Source organism: Musa acuminata, chromosome BXJ2-8 (assembly GCF_036884655.1).
Source record: "Musa acuminata AAA Group cultivar baxijiao chromosome BXJ2-8, Cavendish_Baxijiao_AAA, whole genome shotgun sequence".
Classification (NCBI taxonomy): domain Eukaryota; kingdom Viridiplantae; phylum Streptophyta; class Magnoliopsida; order Zingiberales; family Musaceae; genus Musa; species Musa acuminata.
Window position 1 is genome coordinate 42,599,973 of NC_088345.1, and position 26,374 is coordinate 42,626,346.

The 26,374-nt window shown below is 36.1% G+C and overlaps 3 protein-coding genes across 5 annotated transcripts; 1 reads left to right on the forward strand and 2 right to left on the reverse strand.

Moving 5' to 3' along the window:
* Positions 1 to 443: 443 nt before the first annotated feature.
* LOC135619510 (uncharacterized) lies at positions 444 to 5,529 on the reverse strand. The gene is made up of 3 exons (XM_065121597.1): positions 5,146 to 5,529; positions 4,601 to 5,061; positions 444 to 1,018 (listed from the first exon to the last, which is right to left on the reverse strand). The coding sequence occupies exons 1-3, from the start codon at positions 5,308 to 5,310 to the stop codon at positions 580 to 582; spliced, it is 1,065 nt and encodes a 354-aa protein (XP_064977669.1). The 5' UTR covers positions 5,311 to 5,529; the 3' UTR covers positions 444 to 579.
* A 1,582-nt stretch (positions 5,530 to 7,111) lies between these two features.
* Positions 7,112 to 13,877, forward strand: LOC135619511 (nuclear cap-binding protein subunit 2-like). The gene is made up of 8 exons (XM_065121600.1): positions 7,112 to 7,299; positions 7,404 to 7,627; positions 9,237 to 9,375; positions 9,469 to 9,502; positions 11,708 to 11,812; positions 12,815 to 12,859; positions 13,372 to 13,475; positions 13,579 to 13,877. Exons 1-8 carry the CDS (start codon positions 7,282 to 7,284, stop codon positions 13,651 to 13,653), a joined length of 744 nt encoding a protein of 247 aa, XP_064977672.1. The 5' UTR covers positions 7,112 to 7,281; the 3' UTR covers positions 13,654 to 13,877.
* Positions 13,878 to 14,856: 979 nt separating this feature from the next.
* On the reverse strand, positions 14,857 to 25,380 carry LOC103994702 (uncharacterized). Of its 3 annotated transcripts, XM_065121599.1 has the most exons (18): positions 25,069 to 25,380; positions 24,960 to 25,029; positions 24,379 to 24,468; positions 24,155 to 24,266; positions 22,401 to 22,428; positions 22,068 to 22,166; positions 21,766 to 21,835; positions 21,634 to 21,674; positions 21,418 to 21,492; positions 21,239 to 21,334; positions 19,488 to 19,551; positions 18,629 to 18,682; positions 17,331 to 17,416; positions 17,163 to 17,223; positions 16,984 to 17,048; positions 16,594 to 16,699; positions 15,755 to 15,843; positions 14,857 to 15,455 (listed from the first exon to the last, which is right to left on the reverse strand). In XM_065121599.1, exons 2-18 carry the CDS (start codon positions 25,023 to 25,025, stop codon positions 15,293 to 15,295), a joined length of 1,365 nt encoding a protein of 454 aa, XP_064977671.1. In that variant the 5' UTR covers positions 25,026 to 25,029; positions 25,069 to 25,380; the 3' UTR covers positions 14,857 to 15,292. The 3 variants fall into 3 exon arrangements, with proteins under 3 accessions (XP_064977671.1, XP_009413393.2, XP_009413390.2); XM_009415118.3 differs by having other exon boundaries at positions 21,634 to 21,668; positions 24,960 to 25,380; XM_009415115.3 differs by having other exon boundaries at positions 24,960 to 25,380.
* Between the last annotated feature and the right edge of the window lie 994 nt (positions 25,381 to 26,374).

Below are 26,374 nucleotides of genomic sequence, written 5' to 3' on the forward strand. Positions count from 1 at the left end.
GTCAGGTTTGGTTCTGTCTCGATGAGCAATCCCATGCATAAGATATCGTGTGATCTTGGTACACTGAATTCAGCCTTTTTGATTCGGGCATCGATCATAGTTGATGAACAATACAAAATATTTGAATCAAACCGATATGACAAGAGCACATCATGATGTACAATCACTGATCAAATAAAATATCTGCTCATGTTTTAGCTAACTCAATTTTCTTGAACGACGTATAAACTATTAAAGACATTACACATCCGAGAGTACATTTCAAGAATCTGAAATGTTCTCCCTGTTTCATTAATGATCTAATATATAAATCAAACACCGTCAATTCTCACTGCTGGCACACATTGTTTGGTGAAAAATGCTGACAAAGAAGCACAAATTATGGTGAAGTTCACTCTTAAACAGTAATTGAGAGAAGATATAGCAGCTAAATTCTCGAAACATATTGAAAAGAAGCTTATTGAAAACTTTTGACTAAAGTTACAAACAGATCGTGCCAAAGCATATCATGCATTTAAGCTCACCCTAGAAAGACGGACACAGCACTAGACTTCAAGCAACAACCCTGCATCTCGTGTGTCATGGAGCCAAGAGTCGTTTGATCCCAACCTTCTGCTCGGATGTCAACCTCGACGGAAACCTTATGTCGAACTTGATACGAAGATTTCCCTTCCTAGAGGGATCTTTTGGTATCGGCATTCCCTCTCGAGAGACCACCTCCTCGTAGCCAGGATGAATAACGGAGTTTATGGGTATAGTGAGGCTGCGACCGTCGAGCGTAGTCAAGTGAACAGTATAACCAGTCAGGGCCTCAACCAAAGAGATCTTCTGTGTCACGATCAGATCATTTCCTTCCCTTGTGAAAACATCATGCGGCTTCTCATCAATAATGAAGACAATGTCTGCCGGAATAACATTGGGAGATTCATTTCCTTTTTCTGGGAAAGTGATTTTGGTTCCCTTCTTCCAACCTGGCTTTATATCGATTGTCAGAATTTCTTCCACTGTCATTATTTTCCTGGGACACATCAGTAAAGTAAGACAGCAACAAAAACAATTAACAAAAGGATCCCATGAGATTAAACATATTTAACACTTTAACATCAAACTCTGTACCAGTAGAATCACTGGAATGTTGACCTAGGTTGCCTAATGAAGGAACATAGGCTGAGTAGGTTTAGTGTTACACCAAGTAATAATCTAAAATAAACTCTGCCTACAGAACATGTGCCTTCAGTAGTGGCAACTGTAGTAGTTAATGATAAGTCAAAGCATCAATTTTCTGTCAAATAGTAGATTCAGCACATTAGAAAAGGCAACAAGAGATGCAAATGTAATTGATAAGAGAAGCAAATACTCCCAACTGAAAAATAAGTTTAGGATAAGCATTGCAGCAACAGCTCTACATTTCATGTAGATCGCGGTGTAATTCAAATACTTGGACATTAATTACAATTCTTGCATGCGAGAACCTTGTGCGTAGTATAACCAGAAACCTTTTCTGCTCCTAAGACCAACTCAAAATGCATTTGCTAGTCTCTAATTTTACACACTTATTTACATTTAAAAACAAACTAAAGCCTCATATGAGATCCCAAGACTAGATAAAGCAGTGCAGTTACAGCTCTATATCTTACACGAGCAGTTCAAGTTTTAGTGCATTAGTTCTTACATACTAGTGCCTCATGTCAAATATAACCAGAAACCTCTTTTCCTCCTAATGACTTGCATCTATCATTCTTGTATTGTATAAACTTTATAATTAAAGATCAAGTTCAAAACAAACATGAAATCTTAATCATGTGGTAAAGATGTACAAGGCACCATCTGAAAGAGATGAACAGCAAACACATGCGATAAATTCTGCACAAAATGTTGTTTATTTGCAGTTTTATCATACCGCAGCCTAAACTACAAAAGTATCTTGCACCAAGTAATATCAAAGAACATAAAGAATATGTAGAAAGAACAGTTCTATGAAAAACTCTCTATCTACTTGCTAATCCAATTCCTGCTAGATCATTCCCCAAGAGCAACTTCAAATCAAACATGAAATCTTAATCATATGATAAAGATGTATAAGGCACCATCTGAAAGAGATCAACAGCAAACACATGTGAGAAATTCCTGACAAAATGTTGTTTATTTGCAGTTTTATCATACTGCAGCCTAAACTACAAAAGTATCTTGCACCAAGTAATATCAAAGAACATAAAGAATATGTAGAAAGAACACTTCTATGTAAAACTCTCTATCTACATGCTAATCCAATTCCTGCTAGATCATTCCCCAAGAGAAACTTCGTCTCCAACGGATCATGCAACTGGAACTCAAACCAGTCACCCAAGCCTCAAATTATACAATAAAACAGTAAGACATATCTTCCCAGATATCCACAGTCAGTACTTTAGCGTGCCTCAAATCCCATGTTAACAATCAAAGAGAAGATTGGACACTACACTCAGTATGAATACAGCATCTCGATCATTATTTTTGCTTTTTTTCTTTAATTTTTTAATGAAATTTAAAATTATTGCCAATCTTCTACATCCAGGTACCTTCACCATGTATCAGTGTTAATGTTAACTTGTTTCCATTATATTAAAATTATGCCAAGTGATGATTGATGTGATAAAAAAATCACAATTAGATGTCTTAAATTCATGTTGTTAGTACAGAGGGTAGCTGCTACAAACTTGTGTCACTACAAGAGAGAAGATAGAATATTGCGAGCAGATAGAAAATTTTATATCCAGAACAAACTATTAGGAATGGTAATTATTTGTTTAAAAGATAAATAATAGGGAGAACCACAAAGGATCTGAATCTTAACAGTACAAATGATATGGAAGACAAAAAGGTGAACCATGACATGGGAAGCCCCATAAGAGCATCATACAGATGTCAACAATGCAAAATTACAAATGGAAGACAGTCCACACCTCTAATGTTCAAAACTTCCCAAGTACAACTTGAAAGAGCAGGCAGCAACTATGCAGTTCTTCAGCATAAAGGGAAGGGAAGTGGGGTCAAGAGAAAGATAGAGAGCTACAACAAAACCACTTCACTGGTCTGAGCTAACACGGATTCATCTCATTTAAATAAACCACACTATTTCATTCTATTTGAAAATACAAGTAGAAGCAACCAGCTACACTTAAAGAAATAAGGCCTACCTAAACAGATACAGGCCTTCTTCAAAGAAAAGAGAGTCAACCCAACTGTCACTACTCATCATATAAAGTAAAGTAATGTGTAGAATATTTGTAAATGAAAATACCAAAAATTTAATGGAAAAATGTAGTCTATTGCATCAGAAAGTCAACATAAGAGGCACATTAGGGAAAACACTATAATAATCATCTAACTGGAGTTCTTAAATGGCAGCCATAAAAGATAGAACACAAAGAATAAAACTTATAATAGACAATCTAATTCATGCTTTGCAGTTCCCTTCGGAAAATAGATATACAGTGGACTACCTTGTCTTCCATCCTAAGGCATAATGTGTTATCAACTTTGCCATACTACTTTAACATGATTCTTTAGATAAATAGTCACACGTCTTAAAAGTTAGAACACAACCATTTTGAACATGGTGGTCAAGAAATAACTCCTTTTTTCTAATATCTGAATATTGAATATTGATTAATGTTGTAAACTGTACTACAGTTCTACCCTCACTCAATCGGACACTTGGACATGTATCCATGTTCAATCCCGACCTCCACGGCCACACAAATTTGCTTCAATTGTGAATTCTTTTTTTCCTCTCCAGAAAAATAAGACTATCAAACTTTTCCGATATAATGAAACATGAAGGATAAATATTGGAATTAACAAATGTATATAACAATGACTGATATCTAACACAAGGTATCACCGAGTAAGATGTCGCTTGTTACTTATCCTACAAGTTCACTGTAATCAACCAAAACTGATGATTTAAAAGAACCATGGATAGCAATAAAGATATTTACTTGTAGACAATAGAGACATGCAAACATGAGATCCATGAACAAAACTGCATCATTCATTTCTATCATGCCAACAAGTTTTCAGAGTAGAGGGAATTAATGTGCATCAAGCAAAGAGGAGTCACAAATGGAAAAAATATCAGATAAATTCAATCACACTAAGAGATGAAGGACATGTGACCGCACATCTATAAGAGAGTCATAGAAGTAGCAAGCTCCATTCATCAATGAATTTGACAGCCGCAACAATTAACACCAACATGACACCAAATTACAGACATAAGCCTAGTTATTAAAACTAATGAATGCACTAAAAAACTTCAATCATGAGAATGGGAGAAAAGTAACTCTTCAAATATTTGTTGTACCAAGACAAACTACATCCTCATCACTGTTTTACCGATAAATCAATTTAGTGCGTAAGCATAAGCTGCAATTATCAACTTCTGCAGCAATCTAGCTATAGAAATGGGATGAAGGATCAAAAGCTATTAAGTTAACCTGGTTTGATCTTAGGTATATTCCAAACAAGCATGTAGTGATAGATCAAACACGAAAGCGTGACGGACATTTAAAAGGCCACTGCTTTAGGATTTCTTCGATACACAGGAGGAAAAACTCACCCACTGGCATCAACAATCTCTCTCGAAATCTTCATCTTTTTGGTGGTCCCTTTATACAAGTCTTCGAGGCTGCACGGCAACCGGTTCTCAATTGGTGCTGCCTTCCGAGGCTGCTGATAATTCATCGACGCGCCCTCCCCGGCGCCAAAGGCCGAACCGAAGATGTCATCCCCGAACATCCCGCCCATCCCGCCCATCCCGCCAGGGAACCTCGATCCGCCCCTCGTGCCCATGCCGCCCATGCCGCTCATGCCGCTCATGCCGCCCATGCCACCGAACGGGCTGGAGAACCCGAAGAACTCCGCGAATATGTCATCGGCGCTCCTGGGGTTGAACCTGAACGACGTTGGCCCGTCGCCGCCGCTGCCAAATCCACCGGCGCCCGGCGGCGGGACCTGCCCCTTAAGCCCCTCCTCGCCGTACTGGTCATAGATGACGCGCTTCTGGGAATCGCTCAGGACCTACAGATAATAGATCGACGGATCAACAAGATTATTTCTTTGAATTAGAGATGGAATCGACAGAGGGGGTAGAGGAGATCGTACCTCATAGGCCTCGGAGATCTGCTTGAACTTGGCCTCCGCTTCCTTCTTGTTGTTGGGGTTCTTGTCGGGGTGCCATTTCATGGCGAGCTTGCGGTAGGCCTTCTTGAGGTCGTCGTCCTTGGCGCTCTTGTCCACGCCCAGGACCCTGTAGTAGTCCACCCCCATCTCCTCCCCGTCGCCTCCCTGCCTTCTCCTCTTGCTCTGATGATGATCGGGGTGAGGAGCGTGCGTGCTTCTCCTCTTCCTCCCTCCTGAATCTTCCACTTTGGCACTCCTCGCTGCTTCCTTCTCCCTCGTGGCTGCAATCCTCGGTGTGCGGAATTGATGGAAATGGGAACGGATGGCGTGGCCCGGTCGAAGCGTCGCGAACAGATCCAGCACCGGAAGGCTGTGGAAGATTCCAGAAGCACCGTACCCAATTTACGCCCGGCCCAAATGACCTGCTTGATTCCAACGGGTCGGATCTTTTCAGATATCCAAACCTGTCCAACCCGCTTAGATCAGATAAATATAAATTCTTCAGTGGGATTTGGATATCGAACTAATTGGATCTAGATATTTAGGACTTGATCCAACCCGTTAGCACCCAATGAGGCTATATACCATCACTTGCCCTCCTCTATTGTTCATGTTGTCCTTCCCATTTATGATTTCGTCTTTCACCAACTGTTCTTATCTTTAACCTATACATTATGATATTGTATTTTTTACCATCACATGATAGATTCAATTATTTTCTCCTCCGTTGATCATTTGATAAAGCACATGAGTTTATTTCTAATAAAAGAAAAATATGAAGTTTTTGTAATTTTTCATAAGCTCAAAATAATAGTTAAAAAATTCTTTCAATCATTCATTATTTCCTTTTATTTTGATAATAATTTAAAATTCTAAATTATTATCAATGATTAAAAGAATTGTTGTATTGTGCAAATTGATCTCACTCTTCTTTCTTAGGACATTCATTTTGGTCTTATGAATTCCTCACAATCAACTATTTTATTAATCACAAGTTCACTCTCATTCTCAATATAATTTCATAATTTAAAAAAATATTAAGATCTACTATTAATTATGATAAATTATGTATCGTTCGATTTGTCTATATTACCATATGTCGATAATAAATTAGAAATTTGATCAAAACTATATTTTTCTTAGATATTCTTTTAATTAAGGTACTTAAATTTTTAATTAATTAATTAATATTATTTTTTTAATCATATTGATTTTATATAATCAATTTTTTTTTACAAATCATTAATTGGATTCAACAAATTTATGAGCCACCTTATATCACTGTTACAGTTCATGCAGAAAAAATAACTCTATATTCCAAGTCTTTAATAACATCATTAAAATTAATAATTTTTCCATTTAAATCCCACTAATTTCAACTCCCCTTTAAACCCAACCCCAACACAAATTAATTTGTCTGTAACTATAAAAAATAATAATAATATGAGTAGTTACTTTATTAATATATATATATATATATATATATATATATATATATATATATATTGATATTAAGGGTTTTTATTGTCTAATATGACAAATTTATCTTGATTATGTAATTGAGTGTAAAAAAAATTATTTTCATAATGTAAAACCATAAAATTTCGTCCAACTCACCTCAGATGTTAAAAATAAAATGATATAAATATTTCATTCTATTTATTTATTTTTTAATATATAATTTGATAGAAGATGAACCGATTCGATTCATGTCGATTTATCATTCGGTGAATTTATTTTGAGTATTTGAGGAGATTGAGATGTTGTCGTATAAATTCTTAAATTTGATATAAAAATTAATTATTAAAAATATCAGTTAGTTTAACTGATAAAAGATTATAATATTTTATTTCATCGTAATGTTTTTGTCTCGAAACCTTTCTTCCTAAATAAATCGGTCCATATTTACTTTGTGTATATATTTCATGTGCAATATATTAATAACAATTAAACGCCATCGTTCACTTGGAGAGTTGATCGCCCCCTTTGCTTCGATCCTTTCTGAAACCAAACCCTAGACTCCATCCCTCGCTCCGTAACCTCTTGTCCTCTCCTTCGATCGCAACTGCGGGCGGAACCCTAATCTTGTTCTGTTGCTCCTGTAACCCTAGGCCGAAGATGGCCTCGTTGTTCAAGGTCGCTGGATTTGGAGTTCTGCCGTGATTCGTGTAGCTACCTTTTTCCTATTTTTTTATTCGGAGCTGCTTGATTGACCGGCACCCCATTTTGCTCGTCCGCAGGACCCAGCCAAGCTGTCGGTGTACAGGGACAAGAGGTTCCGGGGCAACCAGGAGGAGTACGAGCGCGCGCTGCAGGCCTCCACGACGGTTTACATCGGCAACATGTCCTTCTACACCACCGAGGAGCAGGTGTACGAGCTCTTCACCCGGGCGGGAGAGATCAAGAAGATTATCATGGGGCTGGAAAAGAACACCAAGACCCCCTGCGGTTTCTGCTTCGTCTTGTAAGATGTTTCCTCTCATTTATGTTCGAAGCGTCCCAAGGATTGACTTTTAAGCATAGGATTAGACCCTAGGTTGTTGCTCCATGGAGGTTTTTCTCCCGAGATGGCAACTTTTCGTCGCTAATTTAGCATTTGATGTTTTCGCAAATGCTGAACCTGTTTTTACCGGAGTTGATAAATGTTCTAGTATCAGGTATTTTGGCGACCAAGTAGCCAGATGGTAAGGTCACTGCTATTGGCATAAAACTAACATTGTGATTAGACGATGGAAACCCATAATCTTTATGGATATTAGTGATAAATTTGTCATGGTATAGCCAGCCACATTATTGATATTTGGATCTGCACTATTTGGAAACCCTTCCTAGTTTAATTTACGTTATTGGCTAGTAGCCATTGGATGTTCAAGTGACTTTGCCGAAATTTTCCTTTTATTTGGCCCCTCTGGAAAAATTTTATTTGGCCCCCTTTGAAAATCGAACCTACCAATTGCTAACAGGCGTTTAAGTTGAAAGCATCTTTGTTGTTCTACATGAGTTCCCTTTCTGTAAATTGAGACCCATCAAGCTCCATGTCAGATCAGGAGCCACTGTATATTCTACTGTTTCTCTGTCCCTTTCTTGTTTTTTTCATTTGCCTCTATGATTTGGGTTCATTACCTCCTTATTGGTGAATTGTGTGCAACTGTGGTTTTCCATGGACATGTCTAAACCACACTATCTATTTCCAGCATACCATTAGTGTAAAGTTGGAAGAGTCAAACCGGTTCATCATAGATTGGTCTATCATAAAAATTACTTCAAGCTATTTGATGGATTGGCTTTGTTCATGTAGAAATTGCCACTAAATTTTTTTTTGCTTGTTCAATCTGCTAACAGATGAAAATATTAGAAAGAGAAAAGTCAGTTCTTAGTTAAATAAGGTGCTTAATGTAAAAAAGAAAATGAGATGTATATTAAAATAATGATATTATTGTCCAGTTTTAATCAATAGATATGAATCTAGATATGGATATGAAACAATTACTTTTCTGTAATTGAATATGTTTAAAACAAAGTTAGATATGAATTAGATGCATTATAGTAACGAATTGATGTAATTCTTTTTTTTAAGCTTTACAAACATTTTGCACAGAAAAAGCAAGATCACTCATTTTCTATCTTAAACACATTGGTTAAGGTCCCTGAATGACAAGAACCACTTTCTGAAAGTATTTTATTTCTAAATTATCTTAGCATTACCAGAAGATATATCTATAAGATATGCTCCATTTTGTTATTGTCGCAGGAATTTCTTGGCTTTCTTTTTTCCTTATTGTGCATGTTTGCTCTTGGGCTTCTGCAGTTATTGTCGAAGTTATTTGCCAATGTGTGAATACAAAGAAGTGTAAGCTTATTGTCGAAGTTATTTGCCAATGTGTGAATACAAAGAAGTGTAAGCTTATTATAAGCTTCTTGAATTAGGATATTTTTTTGATTTGTTCATGATTAGTTCTATGATTTTGATGCTTTATATTTGTTTCCTTTGCTAGGGAAACACAATGGCATTTAACAAACATTTCTATTCTGTCTAATAGCTACAGTCTGTAACAATAAGAGTTCTTCCTTAGGTACTATTCTAGGGAGGATACTGAGGATGCTGTGAAATATATAAGTGGCACAATGCTTGACGACCGGCCAATACGTGTAGATTTTGATTGGGGATTCGAAGAAGGCAGGCAGTGGGGTCGTGGGCGAAGTGGTGGACAAGTTATTCTCTATTTCTGATCCTTTTAGAAATATTCATTCTTCTACAAGTTGAATATGACTGACCTAATGCAATGTTTTGTTTCTTTTTTATAGGTGAGAGATGAATATCGCACTGATTATGATCCTGATATCCTTGAAGTAGAATTAGATGTTATATCTTTGACAAGAATATGCTTTTTAATTATTTTTAAGGTCTTATTGTTCAGTCAGTTTTGGATCTGGATCATTGATTGCATGTTGTCAAGTGTGAAAATCATATAGTGAGATCCTAAGTCTTTATTTTATGTTTAATCTGTAGAATTGTCTGAGCCAATTTGCTTCTGAACCTTCACATTCCAAGTAGGAAAATCCTCTCTATAACCCTAATTTCCTGTTTTGACACTTCTTGAATCAATTTGAAAATAGATTTGAGGATGATTCTAATCTGCTACAAACAAATGACCTCCCATAATCAAGTAATTATTATGTTACCTTTTTCTTCAATTCAATCTAAATATGCAATTTAACCCTTCTCAAAGCTTTAGTAATTCTGCAAGTTCTACAATATTCTCAAGGTAATTCAGCAAGCATACAAGACTTGTTTTTAGATCTATTGGTCCTTTCTTTGAGTATTGGTTACAATGATCATGAGAGAATTCAGAAAGGTCACTCTTCAGCAGGAGAAAAGATACTTGACATGTAACATTTAGTGGTCTCTCTTTTGCTGAAGCATCTCAACACTTGAATCTTCTGACAAAGTAAAATGTAGTATATCAGTATTGGTCAAAAAAAAAAAACTAGTTATTTAATAGGTAGATCAAAAGTTGCAAGCAAGTAAAAAGACTAGCAATAATGGATAATATTAATCAAGTTCTTATTTTCCTGTTGATGAGAACTGACTTGAGAAAACAGAGAGCATTTAGGTTTGGTTTAACTTGTGGCAAAAATATAACCACCGGGAGTAAAAGTGCTAAAAAATTTAGTTACCTTGTAACTTCTAGAAATGACAAGTACTCAAAGTCCACGAGACAAATTGTTACTTGCTGCAATAGTAGATCCTAAGCTTGCTATCCAGCATGTGAACTAAGGTGTTTATTGGTAATGTTTGAGTTGGTTGTGTTGATCAATGATTTAAAATGCGCCAAGGTCCCAAAACGCCCGAGGCGCTAGGCGCTCGCCCGATCAAAGCGAGGTGCTCCCGAATATTATAATTTAAATAATACACAACTAAGTAAAAATATGCCAAACATGTTTATGAAGACCTATGTTAGAATTAAATGGCTCCAAAAGCATCTTGTTAACCAGGAATGTTTTGTTGCTCTAAGACATCATCAAGTTATCATGTATACGGCTCCAAAAGCTTGCTATCCAGCTAAGGGAGTTCCATGTATACCAGGAATGTTTTGTTAACTAGGGATTTTCTTAACCAAAGTTGGACAAGAGCCAACCAGTTAATTAACAAGAAGGCAGGGGAAGCAAAGGGCGGCAAACGAAACTACAACTATGAACGGATGAAGCTGCAGTGGTGGACCAAGGCAGCAGACGATGTTGTCGACAACGACGGACGAAGCTGCAGCGTTGAACGGAGTGTGCGAAGGCGGCGAACGAAGGCAATGGAAGAGGTTGCCACCGGCGGTGGACAGAGCTACTACAGCAGTAGACAGAGTTATAGCTGTGGAAGAGGTTTAGGGTTTAGACGAGCTATAGCGGCGGACGATCTCCAACGACGGACGAGCAACGGCGATGGCAGCTGAGTTGCAACGGCGAACGAGATTGGACAAGGTTGCCGACGGTGGCTGGCAGAGCGAATAAAGGCGATAGATGTAGGGTTTCTTTTCTTTTACTGTGTCGGGCGAGGGAGGGGGTTGGATTATGTTAGGTGGTTCGATTGAACCAACTTATGAGTCCAATCGAACCAACAATTGAACCCAAGTTCCAAAGTTGGCTCGGGCGCTCGCCCAAGGCGCCTCGTGCCTAGGCTCAGGCAAGCGCCCGAGTAGCGCTTCATTGAAGCATTGCACCTGGGGTTTTTGCAAGGTACTCGGGCCTCGCCTCGCCTCGCCTCACCCGAGCGCCCGAGCGCCTTTTGAAACCACTGGTGCTGATCCCCTGTTTTTGAGGACCTCCCTGTTCGACATACTCCACAATTTCAACTTTTATATCTGATAGCCAACGACAACGGTTGGATGATCTTGTTTTTCTGTAAGCTAGTTTGGAACTTATCATCTAGATGGTGTGCTTCACATTTTAATTACTTTTGAAATGCCACTGGAACATTAAGTTATTACATTAGAATAAGGTAAGCTGTGGTTTTTATTACAATGAATACTTTTTTGTCCTTAACAATGGTTACGTCGAGGTGGCTATGGAAAACTGGTCCAGAGAGAGCTGGAAGCACAGAGAGAATTGGTAGATTATGGTGCAGGAGCACTGGGTGCTTTTCAACCACCGACACAATGTAAGTTTTGGACGTTCAGTATCAACTGTTGACTGTTTGTGTTTTTCAGTGGGATTTTATTATGAAAATTTCTGTGTGGGACTCGCTTTTCTGTTCCCGATGCCCTCTTCCTGTGCCATATACCTGTATAATTCTTTTCTTGTCCAAACACCTTTCTGCAGTTGCTGGCATGCATAGCTGTGGTTTATTGTTCATAAGAAAATATATCATGTTTTGAATGCTGTTGAAAACAATTGTCTAATTGTTTCTTTATTTATTCAAACAAGGATTTTTAAGATTTAAAAGATTAGGATAGTCATGTTCAAGATTTTGAAAAAAAAATTCTTTTGGCTGTATTCGCCAGCCATTTTAATCATCAGCACATATTGTCAAGCTCATGATTTTCAGGATTCCGGGTTGTAACAGCCAAGAACAAACTAATTCGTTGATATTGGTTGAAGATAAAAGACAAAAAAAAAACATCAAGTTGAAGCTAACATGAGAGGGCCAGTTACTGTATGGTGTTAAGAGACATGGAAGAGTTCTAGTGACCATTAATATGATATCCATCCCATTTGACATCTGGAGATCATAAAGTTAGGTGGATGGGGAAATAAGAAATAGCTTAGATTCTACTATGATACATTTACCAAGCCTGAGCATGAAGGATTAGGTTTGTAGCTTTTTCTAGCATTTTCTGAGTTCCCAGTTAATGCAACTCAACTCTGGCATTCCTTGTTCACAAAGGATTAACTGAACATGAGTACATATGTTAGAAAACTCCAATAATGTAGAGTGCTTTTGATTTCCCATCATTGTCATTAAACTGCCACCAGGTTTGTTAGGGTTGCTTGCTGATCAAAGAAGGGTATGACTTTGTTTGACTGGCTATATCAGTATGTTTAATGAGTTACAATGTTAAGTAGTGGTTTGTACTTGTGTATCTGAGACTAATTAATGTTTGCTTCAATCACCTTGCTCTGTGATACTAACTCGATACTAACTTGTACAATTTACTTACAGATGGTAAGCATGGAGTTTATGGCGATTCACATAGACATGGTAGAGGTACGTGCTTATAGATTGATCATTTGTGATATTTGTTTTCCCTTACGTCTTAGTCATGAGTAAGTAGGTGACGGTTGGTATTTTTTATGTTTTGCTTTATGGTATACGAAGATAGTAAAAAAAATACTTTTATTCGTAAACAATTAAGTATCGCTTCGATAAAATATAAGATGAGAGAAAATCACTTAAGATGGTATGAGCATGTGCTTAGGAGACCTCCAAATATGATAATTAGAAGAGGTGAAATAATTACTGTTAGTGGTACGATGATAGGTTCGAGGAAAACTTGAAATTTTTAATATAAATTATAAATAAAGATTTAAGTACTCTGAAGTTAAATGATCTTTTACATATCTCAATGACAGAAAAAGATACGTGTAATTGAGATTTACGATTTTGTTGTTGTTGTTGTGTGGACTTATCAACATGTACCCTATGAATCATGGAATATTTTATGTTTTGTTCTTATGAAAAATAAAAGTTCATGTTTGATGTCCATTTAACTTAAACAGATTATCGAAAACGGTATCGGGAAGATGAGCAATCTGCATCTGAAATGTCAAGAAGAACATCAGGTTATGAATCAAGGAGGAACTCCGAACATGACTTGAGACCGGTACTCGCTACTACACAAGCATTGCTTTTCTTTTATCTATTTATAATGAAACATTTTTCTTTGCAATTTGAGTAACACATCTTCTGTCTGTATTTTTCTACAGGAAAAGAACCCTCGGTTTAGGGAGAGTGGCGACTCTGATGATGAAGATGAAGACGACAGAAAAAGACGCCGATGACAACTTAAGGGGTTTGGACTGCCTTTCCCATCTTTGATGGAAGTATTGATGTAATGAAGATAATCATTTACTCAAAATCTAGTAGTTCCTGTTAAGTCTGCTTCCTGAAAAGCTCTAAGCCTCTGTTCTCTCAGTAGTAGTTTCATTTCTAATATTTTGGGCATTCAGTTTGATTGGTTAACATGATTGGTTAGCCATGTTATAAAACCAAAAAATTCATCTCACTGATTTACAAATTCTTTCTTCTGTTTGAAAAACTTTGGTTCATTCGAAAATGGTAAAGCAAATACTCCATTTCCTGATGAGTGTTGAGCACTAACCACAATTCTTCCAAAGTATTCTGTAACACGATTCAATTATTATCATTAAGACATTATGGCCGTCTCAGGATGCTCAACCCTTGCAAAAGTTCTTAAAATGCATGTTGATGTTAGCACTCATCACACTTCAGGAGGTTCTTAAAATGTGCATTCGGTGGAGTTTGCTTTATTGAGAGTTTGACGTTAGCAACTAAAATGTGCTACTTCAGCTACTCAGCACAACCTAAGCCAAAGTCAACACTAAAAATCTTGACTATTTGCAGCAACGTCTGTTGTAGCAGTCCTTAATTGACTATTTATTTGGGTCTGTATTGATCGTTCATGAAATGAAAGAAAGACAAAGGCATAATGGAGGAAGAGAAATAAAAGGAGATGATAAAAGATGAGGGAGGAGAAAAAGAAAGAATAGAAATTGTATACCAGATAGGTTAAGAAAGAAAAAATAAAAGAATGCTCTGTTTCGTTCATGAAAGAAAAGAGAGGAAGGTATAATGCAGCAGGAAGAGAAAAAATTAGAATATTGGAGGAAGAGAAATAATAGGAGAAGATGATAAAGAAAGAGGAAGGAGAAAAAAAAACCCTATTAATAGGCAAAGAAAAAGAAGAGACATACCGGAGAGAGAAATAGACAAAAGCCAGATGAGCCGATATAGAAAGTAAAAAAAAAAGGAAGAAAAGAAAAGGTAGAAAAACAAAACCAGAAGAGCCGATATAGAAAGAAAAAAAAGAAAAAAAATGAAGAAAAAGAAAAGGTAGAAAAAAAAAGCAAGGTAAAGGATACCAAATAGATGATGCGAATAGACAACGATGAACGACAATGATGTGCAATGCGTCCTATAGGTACACAAATCACGATTAGAGCATACACAAAACAAAACACTACTAGAGCAAAGTCGATAAAGATATTAAGCGTTGACAAGAACATTCCATCTTCACCACTTGTAGCATTAAAAAAAAAAAAAAAAAGACTCCAAACCAGTAATCAAAGTCACTTGGTGAGTTTTTCAAGTAAAAATGGCAAATAGACGCCACTGTGCCGAGTAAACTGTAATTTGAGTTTCAAACAAAATGTGGAATCCAACACACTGAATTGTCTTCACAAACCCTACTTCAAAACATGGCACAAAAAGCCAAAGCATTTCTCGCGATACCATTAAATAGAATGACGAGCTCCGAGTGGCAGTGATAGGATCATCAGATGAACCTTCATGGAAATGCTCGGAGGGCATGATCCTAGGGCTGGGTCAGTGTATAAAGAATCAAACCAATTGACTTCATGAAGCTTAAAGAGAAGTCTTCTTTCCTTTGCCCTCAGCACGTCATTCGTCTTCTTTGATGATTCTTCTCTTTCTGAAGGGTTGTACGGGCATGCTTCCAGGAGCACTATGAGCTCTCCTCTTCTGGTCTCTCTTGTTCTCGGCTTCAATCATTGTACGTCTCAATGCAGCCGCCTTGTAGATTGGTTTTGGCAAGTGTCTGTGCCTGCAAAAATAATTCATTGTTGTGAAGCAGTACAACCACATCACTGGGGTAGATGAAGACGACAGAAGTAGCTGGGGGCAAAAGGTACAAGATTTCCAGTTGACTATAGGTTTTTATGCAGTTTGCCCGTTAACCAGTCTATGGTACCATTAACACTTGCACTAAACATATATTTAGGGCTGTCATCGGGAATGATGTAAATCAAGTCTTACAGCTTTTTCCCCTTCCTCCACATGTACTCCATTTAGTATCCACTGTCAAATATTCTATTTGAACTAAACATGGAATAGAGAGTTTACCTGACTATGCGCTTCACCTCTGGAAGATGCTTGTACCGTTCTTTGACAGCATCTAGATATTCTTGCTTTTTACGTTCCCTAGGTAGAAGCTGTACCGGAGATGTGAAGGAATCATTATACCATGTAATGCAAAAGAACAGAACCAATCCACTTACATTACAATGAAAAGCAAAGCCACTTGACCAGAAAAGAAAAAACGAGTTCAGGAATGTTGAACCACATGGACCAAAATTATTACACATGTTATCTAATAAAAAGAATAGTCAACAGTTCAAGTGCTTATTCATTCGTATGTCAAGAAACTCATATTTGGTACAAGGACCAGAAGGAAAACCAAATCAATTAAACAAAATGTCACATTCTCTAAGCAATTGTTGATTTTTTTTCCATTATGACCAACCCCAGTCATAACATTATGACTCAACTAAAATGCTTTTTCTAGTTCACTCGTTGCTGCATCTGCCAAAAGCTATGAGGTGTAATGTTAATATACATCAAGTGTGATTTCTGAGTACAATTATAAAACACAAGTACATCATTGTTTGATTTCACTAAAAAAGGATAAGGCTACCATATCCATGCTCATCAGAGTGATCATAAAGGTGAGAGATTTCATATTGAAGAAAAGCGAAGTGACCTGTCCAAAATTGAATAGTGGAACAGGAACACAAATATGACCTGTCCAAGCAGAGAGCTTGACAAATCTAATGACTATTCAAAATCTTAGATCACGGGCTAAGCAGTATTCCTAGAAAAAATATATAATAAACTACAAAGACAACCATGGCTGTCCATGCATCAAACAAAATGGTCCAATTAAACATCAATTGTATACTTACTACTCCCATCTGTTCTGAAGATTTCGCTTTCCACAGCCGGAGATTGGTATCATCACTTCCAGAAATGAGATAAGAACCATCACAGCTGTACCTCACACAGAATACCCTACATAGAAGATGCAACAACTCACTACCTAGAAAACAAAAATATTGATGGCAAGATAAAGCATTACAAAAGACACATTAACTAAAATAAAACAGAACAATCATGATAATAATGGAAGTAATTATGTACGGATACATAAAAAAGATAGAATTCTAAAAAATAAATTCATTTTCTGATGTACAAGAAACTAATTTATCATCATGTAGGTAAAAACTATTAATATATTTTGATAAGAAAAACAAGAAAAAGAAGCTCTGGGCAAAAGAAATCAAGGCTTCAAAAACCTTTGCATCCGTTTAGTATGATAAATCTCCCTACTATGGTCCCCATTGTATGGGAAGATCCTCACCTGCAACCAAAATTTTGTAAGGTGTCAATTGAGATCTTCTGCTGCAACCACAGTATACTTCTGTGAAAGCATAATATAATAGTCGAAAAACAAAATTAAAAAGGTTTAACCCACTGTTCTATCATAAGAACCAGTCACAAACTCACGGCCTGTCGGAGAGTAGTCAATATCCATCCTGTACCCAGCATTGCCAAAACAAGTACGAATTTAAGTTAAACATAGAAATACATTTTTCTATAAAATATATTGAGATAAAGATATTATTTTAGCTATGTCACGCACACTGCAGAAACATGATCTTTATGCACCACCTTTGCTTCATCCAATTTCCTAGTGTCGTAACTGTAGCAGCTACAGTCTTCATTTGCCTGCAACAGCAAATATCTATTTTATTGGAAATTTAAGCATCTCCTATCTTGATATTTGCAATTAATTTGTTTTTACTAATGCATGTAAAGTTGTACAATAACATCTGCAATTATTGGCTGAAATTATACAGAACTAGGCTCTCGAGGATGAGAATTGGTTGTGAAATTGGAATATATCTACAAGACTACATGAGATCATCATATTAGATTTATCAAATCAACTGAGAACCTAGAATTAGCTTGAATAGTCTGAAAATTAGTGTCATGAACTGACTGAATGATATCAAAATGCTTAAACTTAATTTATACTACCAGATTCAAATAGCTCTATAAATTAGTTTGATTCTCTTCACACAACAAATGTGGGGCTAAAATATATACTAACAATTACCCTCATTTATGACTTGATATTCTTATCGAGGCTCAAAGAAACCTAAAATTAAACTTTAGTATGATGTAAGTGAGACCAAACCTAGTGGTGGCTCCATGAGGTGATATGCCTACTTGGGCCTCTCACGACAACAAACACTTAAGTCCCATCTGCCATTATTTGCCACAACCTACTCTGACTTGATAGAATGATTGACTCAAACCATTGCCTCAAAATGCTTAAGCTCAAATTTAATTCTCCTCGCACATCACATGTGGGACTAACTAGGTGTGTTGCTAACTAGAAGGTCAAAAACAAAATATATTTTATAAAAAATGAATAAAATTTATTGAATCTGGTGGAATTATCTAAAATTGATTTAAATCTGGCAAAATCAACTAGCACCAGTAAGAATTTGCCAGAATCACAAATTAACCATGTCCAACCGATTTGTGAAACTTTTGAGTTCTCATATCATCCCAACTGCAGCTTGGATCAGCCAAATGGGGATTAACTGATCCTGAGATCCACGTTCAGGACCTTATGACTTATACTTAATACCATTAATTTAATACTATATCATCCACCTTGAGAGCCCATATGATAGTCCTGAAACTTTGCACTCCTTAACAAAAGCACCATATGGTGAAATAAACAAAAGAGTCTTGAAATAAACAGATCACAAAATTCCATGAATAGGAAGGTGAATCTATGCTCAACAAAAGCACCACATGGTGTAATAAGCAAAAGAGTGTTGAGATAAACAAATTATAAGATGCTATGAATAGGAAGGTGAATCTTAGCTCGTGAAAAACAGAGTACGCTTAATTTAAATTGCTTACAGCTGTAAAGTTCATTGGCTCCATAGGATTCCAGCATATCGCATTAGTCTTGGTCTGTATCAAGAAAATCAATATCAAAACGTCTGACAAGCAGGCATAAATCTACATGGAACTTTTTTAAAACTTTACCATTATGGAATCATATTAATGGTATAAATTTCCACAAGCAGGTATCACACAAATGATCTAGAATATAAAGCACATGAATCATGCAATTTATCATCAACATATGTATGGGTATTTATTTTGTAATAAATTTCTGCATCAAGATAATTATCACATTGACAGAATGAAGGATCTATTCAACTAGTTCATGGACCATAAGATTTCTGGATTTTGATTATATAAAAAACAAATGCAGTTTATCAAAGGGTCAACAGGTGGAGTAATGTAATTTCTTTACTACGACCAAATTACTGCATAGTTATTAAATAACTTGATAAGGCCACCAATCACACTCTATATCTGTGAGCTTGATGGCAAGGATTTAATCCTTGTGTGCATGGCAATTGTAACTAATGAAAAAGTAATCAACTATGTTCTCATCCTTGTGAGCATGTGATTGATTATTTGATAAAAGAGATTACTTGAAAGACTAGACTGCAACCTCATGAAAGAAGATACAATAAAATAAAACAAATAATAGTAGCAGCAAACCAGTGAGATTTTCAATGAATGAAAATGTTACACTAGTGGTGTTCTGAATATAAATTAAGAATGTCAATTTTTAACCAGCAGGATTAAATCATTTAAATATGATTGGAGATAAACATATGAAATATAGTTCAACATGAAATGGTGAAACTAAGAAATGACAAAAAGAATTGTGCATGCAAGTATAAAGAAGAAGAAAGATTACCCTCATGATTAGCTTCCTAACTGGGGATGACATGCGTAAATCATATAAAGTTATACTGCGATCACTACAAAATAATAAAAAAGACATTTTAACACAATCAACTCTTTGCATTAAATATTGTTCAACAGGTTCAACGCACATAGAAGAATCTAATAAATAAACAATGCAGAAGCATATAAAGGGAGAGTTAAATATGCAACAAAGAAATATCTTATAGGTATCTATTCACATAAAATGTTAAGCATTTGAAATGTACTAGTCTGTGATAAATATCTTATAGTTCAAGAATGACCATCTGGTCAGATTTGATGAATCCAGAAGAAAGGAATATAAATTAATATTACACATCAATTCCTAGATAATAGAAGGCCAATATTGCTTGTTGTGTTGATACTTGATCTAACTGATTTTGGATGCTACAAGACAATTATGGGCCCTCTAATTCTTTTTCAGCTTAAAGAAAGAAGCAAACAAATGTGCAGCCTAAGTCTAAGAATTTATTATTTAGACGGAACTTGAAGAAATCTCAGCGGCTTATATAAATAGAAACATTCATTGGTTTAACAGACATACATTTTCAAGCCTTTCTCAATGCATCCAAAATAGGAGCTAAACCTGTTGATTAGCTGTTTGGAATGGACCAAGTGCCTAGATATATTAATTCCTTTCATCCAGTTTAAATAGGAATCAATTTCATCAATTTCAAGTGGAATCAACTTATAGACAAATACTCGAAGAGCAAGTTGTACCATAGGAGGTTTATTCTTATTAACTTTGTGTTATCTAACCTCAATTAATTTGATCTCACTTTTCCAAGAGACAATCTAACTACTTGGCAACATTGATAGGATCAGGGACTTTTAAATGGAAGGCCTAGTCAACTAAAGGTGGCTGGTGCCTAGTAAACTGGTTGATTATCTATAAAGACCAATAAACTAGAAGGCCCAATCAGGCTATTTATGGAAGAAGGTAGTCAACTTTCTGCAAGTTCCTTTAGAACACTGTTTTAGCTAAAGGATCATTCTTTCCATCTGAAAAGGTATCCCCTTTTTAACAAGGGTAATAGATGTAGAAGCTGAGGAAATAAAACAGTCGTATATATTGTTTTGAACTACTAGAGTCACCATGATCCTTCATATCTAACAGACCATCAGATAGAAGTGATTGGCACATAGCACATCAACTGAACTTCCCTAGACCTTAATGGTCAGACATAATAATAATATACCTAGTGATATGCATAAAGAGCAAAAACAGCAAAAGAACTATAGAACATGTCCTTACTGATAGCAAGACAGATCCACATACATCGATCTTATGAGCCATATATCCCTACTTGTTTTCTAGATGATTGGCCAATGATGAGTTCAAGATTCCAATTAATCCTTAGTGCCTAAGAAAACATATCAGTTCACAGACAGTGAGATAAAACAAAGTTGGACATAGGCCAATGGAAGATCTAGGTTCAACACAAGTTCAACAATACTGAAGTTTTCTTGTGATTTCTGTGTGTGGAGTTTTTTACTTTCAATTGTGTTATCATCAAACACTTGGCTCAGATACCAACACCAAAACATGCAATGCAAAAATGAAGATGGAAAGCAACGGATCAAGATATTCATTTTGATATCTAGTAAAGGGACAACGGTTGATACAAAATTGTAGCACATCTTTATTTAGTTTAGAAAGAACTCTTTGATAAGGAACCATAACATATAATAAAAGGACACTAACTGGAAGAGTTTAAATACCTTGCCGATGTTGCTAGCACATCAGGTTCTCCAGGATTAAATCGCACAGAAATAACTGTGTCTTTACCCCATTCAAAAGTATTTATGGGCTCTGACCTTTTGGAAGCATCACCCAGAACATCACTCAAGAGTGTTTATAGACAAATGAAAACAATAATAGAAGCCAGTAAAATCATTACCTGTTGTGATCCCATATATCGACCTGAGAACCAGCTGTGGCAAAGAGAGGACCATCCCATTGGTGATCAACAGCCCTAAGAACATAGAAATTTTAAACAAATAAAAATTGATCTCGTGATCACTAACAAAAACAAAACTATAAAAAATTAATGTTGATAAATGACGAAAGAATATACACAATTCATTTACGAGAAAACAACAGTAAGAATCCTCACCAAAAGGCATGCTTCCACACATAAACTGCCAGTGGCTGAAACTGGGAAAAGAACACTTAAGCAGGCCAGGGTAGAATGAAAAAGAACACAAAATAAATCTGTGTGATTCTGTTGATTAAAGATCCTACATACCTTTGAGTAATCTTCATCTGATTCACTAGAATCCATCATTTTCAAAAGAGGAACTTTCCATAGCCTGACACTGTTCAGAATTCAAATGGTCAAAGAAAAATAAGCATAGTTCAAGACCCCACAGAGAAAGCATGCACATCAGAATCCATTCCCATCATCATATATTTTTTTATCAAAAACCTGAATATCAGAAACTTAACTGTAAGCAAGTTGTTGTACATGCTGAAGAACAACTGGAGATAAATCATTGCATAAAGAATTAAGACAAAAAAAAAAAGAATAAAGTAGCAGCAATGACTCACGTGCAATCAGTGCCACATGATATGAGCATTTCTCCGTCAGTAGATGACGTCAAACCTCGCACTGCACCTTGATGACCAGGGAACTGGCAAACTGTTTTCCTGATAAATAAGTTTTTGGGGGTTAACATTAATCAGAATTGGGTCAATTCATCTCATAGAGGAACAATTCCATTGAAGTTGGGTGTGACAAAGTGGATTTCTCACCAAAACCATTTCAGGTAATTTTTTAAAAATGATGAATTTCAGTCAATACATCTCCCCAACAAAAGAAAAAAAAACTCATCTTAGTAAAAAAAATAAAAAGAACAAAAATTTGAGATCTTAGAGAAGCACCTCGTTGCTATATCCCAAAGACGAATATCTGCCAGAAAGACAATATGTTAAAAAATATATCATACCATCTACCCAAACATTGTAAAAAAGGAGACAAAAAAATAAGCAAAACATGTCTAAGATATGCAAATAAGAAAATAAAGTCTCCGGAACCCTATTCTAGACTTGCAAAAAGAAAATAAACACTGTTAGCAAAAAGAAAATAAACAGTGTTAACACTTAACACAATCTATATTATCTTACTCTACATACAAACATATCTTCCTTCTGCTAAACTTAATGTACCACGTTATGGTTTCAGAAGCATAAGACAGTACTCAGGCTATCGAAGCTGAAATACCCTATTTAGAATTATTTTTCTGTAAAAGGGTTTGTAGTTGGTACCAGAAGTCAAGTTACAAGGAAAACATGGTGAAAGCCAAAATGAAAAGCATGTACAACAAGCAAAATACTGATAACAGACTAAATTTGGAAAGACAAGTTAAAGCCTTGGTATATCAGTAACCATATTTTCATGATTTAAAAGACAGATATTTAATTAATCTAGGTTGTATCTATATATCCCTTATTCACAATGATATGTTTTTAAATAGACTAAAAAATAACAGACAATTTGCTTAAAACTTTGAAAATTCTAGGATAGCACAGATATTTGAGAAGAGAACAATTAGACTGCTCATGTTTACCAAGGACCCACTAAACACTTGTTATTTCCTTTTTGTTTCCAGAATCAAGTGTGAGGACAAATTTAAATGATGCTGTTTCCGTTTTGCATTAATTAAAACTTAAAAACACGTTTCATAAATTTTGGAAGTACAATTATTTAATTCCACAAATTTCAAAACGAAACAAAAGCCAGACTTGTAAGAACAAGACTAATGACCTTGACAACTGTGAAACAACAATTATTTGATTCCACAAATTTCAAAAGAACAAAAGCCAGACTAAGAACAAGACTAATGACCTTGACAAAACTATGAGATTCCATAATATCTTCCCAGAAAACAAACCCTCTTCAGTGTCACAACCAGCAAACTTTATCAAAAGTGAGAATCAAAGTAAAATGAACTTTTTGTTTCTCATCTTTAAAATACAAAAAACTTAAGATTGCCAAGTCCTCTACAAGTTGAAAGATAAAAGAAACCAAGCATGCATAACCACCCAAATCAGCAAGCTTACTGGAAACAGCAATGTCTGCAAAAAGTGGATAATAAGTAAAGCCTCACTTGACAACAAGCATGTCAACTTGAACATAGATAAGAGCACCATTTGTATTTGGTTCAAGACATCCAAATCCAAATAGACAAAGCTCTTGTTAAATGGCTTAATCATAGGTGAATTTTCACGGTCAAAAGAAGTAATGGAGTATCAACATCAGATAGAATGTGAAAATGCTAAACAAAGCTGTTGGGTACAGACAACTTGCATTTAGTTCCATAATATTCATAATGATGGCCACAAACAAATTGCTTTAGTTCTATGGTATCCATAAATTGGATACTTAAAGGAACACATAATACCAAACAATTACTGAATTAGAAGCATCTGTGTTTAATAGCAAAGCATATGCCTCCAAAAACAAAAACAGTGCACTTCAATTTTCCTTAACAGAAGTCAACTGTTATTTACAAAATAATAACTACAAAGTGAGAGTATTTAAACAACACATTTTTTACAAATGCAACTAAATGAATAAGGCATGTTTGAAATCAGAACGTAACAAAAAATGTGCAGAAATTGTGGGTGGTAGTTACCTCCATCCATTGAACCAGAAAATATTCCTTTCAGGTGATTTGGATTCTTTGCCATACAAGATACAGCATCAATATGTCCATCCATTGCTCCAATGAAAGGTCTTGCAAATATCTAATAAGCAAGAAAACCAATGATTCAAACAATAAAGAAAGCTTACAAATGTAAAAAGTAAAATTTAAAAGTATCTTCTTCTTTTTTTGTAATAGAAAAAAAATAACTTTACCTTTTCCAACTTTGCGGCATTTAAAGCCCTTGTATATTCAACTGCCTTCTCATGGGTACGGAGCTTCGGATCATAGTTCCGGAAAACTTTCTGTTGGAAAACAACAAAAGAAATTTCAAACCTTCTTTGAATGCTAACTTAAAGATCAGCATCCATCTAAATATGTGAGTGCCTCTCGATCAGAAACGAACAATGACTCAAGAAGGATGAATCAATCTATGAAGCCTATTTCAAATTATAGTCCTCATAGCAATGGCGCTTCTGTATCGTGATCAAACGAAGGATCGAAGAAAGAAGCAACAGCATTATTCAGCACGGTAATCCCATAACTTATATTACGGTTCGGCCAATATATCGAACTAACCGCTTAAGCATCCAAAGAAGACTACTGCATTAAGTCGGTAATCTCACAAGCCAAATCTAGAAAGAATCGACACGGAAACTATCACGCAGCTTTAAGGCCATCAGGAAATTTTGGGGGGAAGGAGGAGGATCAATTTTTTACACGAGAAAACCATATCCCTAGTTTCCAATTGCACAAAGCAAGGAGCAAAGAGGCAAGCAATCAGAAAAACCCCAACCTGCAGATCTTGGCTCCGTTCGCGTGTAAATTCCTCGGTGGAGCGAGAAATCACCTTCACCTTCATCCCTAATCGCCAGACAATAACTCAAACAGAATTAAATAGGGAAAGTCACAGAAGCAAGCTTCCTCTGCCGCTGGTGCTATTTCTTCCGCCTCCACAAGTTGCGAACTCTTCGTAGTTGCTGCCTAGCCGATTAGGGCAGACACGACTCCGACTCCACGCGACCACTCCTTCCCTGACTTCCGTGGACCTGTTCGCTTCGGAGTCTTTCCTTCCACCTCTCAAATAGGCAAAATCCCCGGCGAGAGAAGCAAGACGAGACAGAATTGGGGGGAAGGGGGCAGCGGAAGGCCTTTCCTTCGGTGGAAGCGGCTTCGCAGGGTTTTGGCGAGCAGGGGTGGGAAAAGAAGCAATGCGATCTCTACCCTATGGGACTCTCTCCGCCGTTGGATTTATAGGATCGATATTTTTTTTTATGTTCTTTTTAATTGGACGACAGAGATCTTTTAAATAGACAAATCTTGTCCGTTGATATACGCGTACAGCTAGAATTCTATCCCGTGTTGGCCTCGGCTTCGGCCCGCTAATGAGCCAAGTTCAAACCTGACCCAATTCAATTTGAGCTTCGCTCATTAAGGTCCGATATTTGAATACATACAAATTTTTTGATGTCAGAATTGTGTGTATATTCAATTTCAACGTAAGTTTAATATATTGAGATACATGGGAGAGAGTAAATATGACACCTGGACAGTTACCTCACGTGTCATCTCTATCTAATCTAATACTTAGTCGACACGTCACCTTCATCCATCCGGCTAACATCTTGATCCCATTCGATCCACATATCATGCAAGAGCAGAACCCATAGACAATGTGACAGCAACAAAAAGATGGATTCAATTCCATGTCATGAGTCACATACTATCAACAGAAACCTAAATCAACGAATTATTACTCTATCTCTTCGATTATGACCGGATATGCATAATCATTCTTAATATTAATCCTGTATTTTACTGTAAAAAAGGTTTGCTATAATTTTTTTAACGCTCTTAAACAAATTATGCATTATACTTTTCATTCTTAATCAAATATTCTAATCTAAACTAATTTAACATATCAATTCTTATATAGTCTCGGCTTGAATATTTAATTTTTGGCACCATATGACTCAAAAATTAATCTCAATCGGCTTCAAATTCTTGACTACAGGACAACTATGCCTATAAAACCTTTAAAATTATATATAAATATCTACATATGTACCTTGTAATTTGTCTGAATTGTTAGGTAGACCTTTCAATTATATTAATCTTTATTATTTGTAAGCATAATAATTAATAAAAGATGATTATGTATATTTCTTTTTTGAATGTTATATGGACACATCCGATCCAACATACAATAAC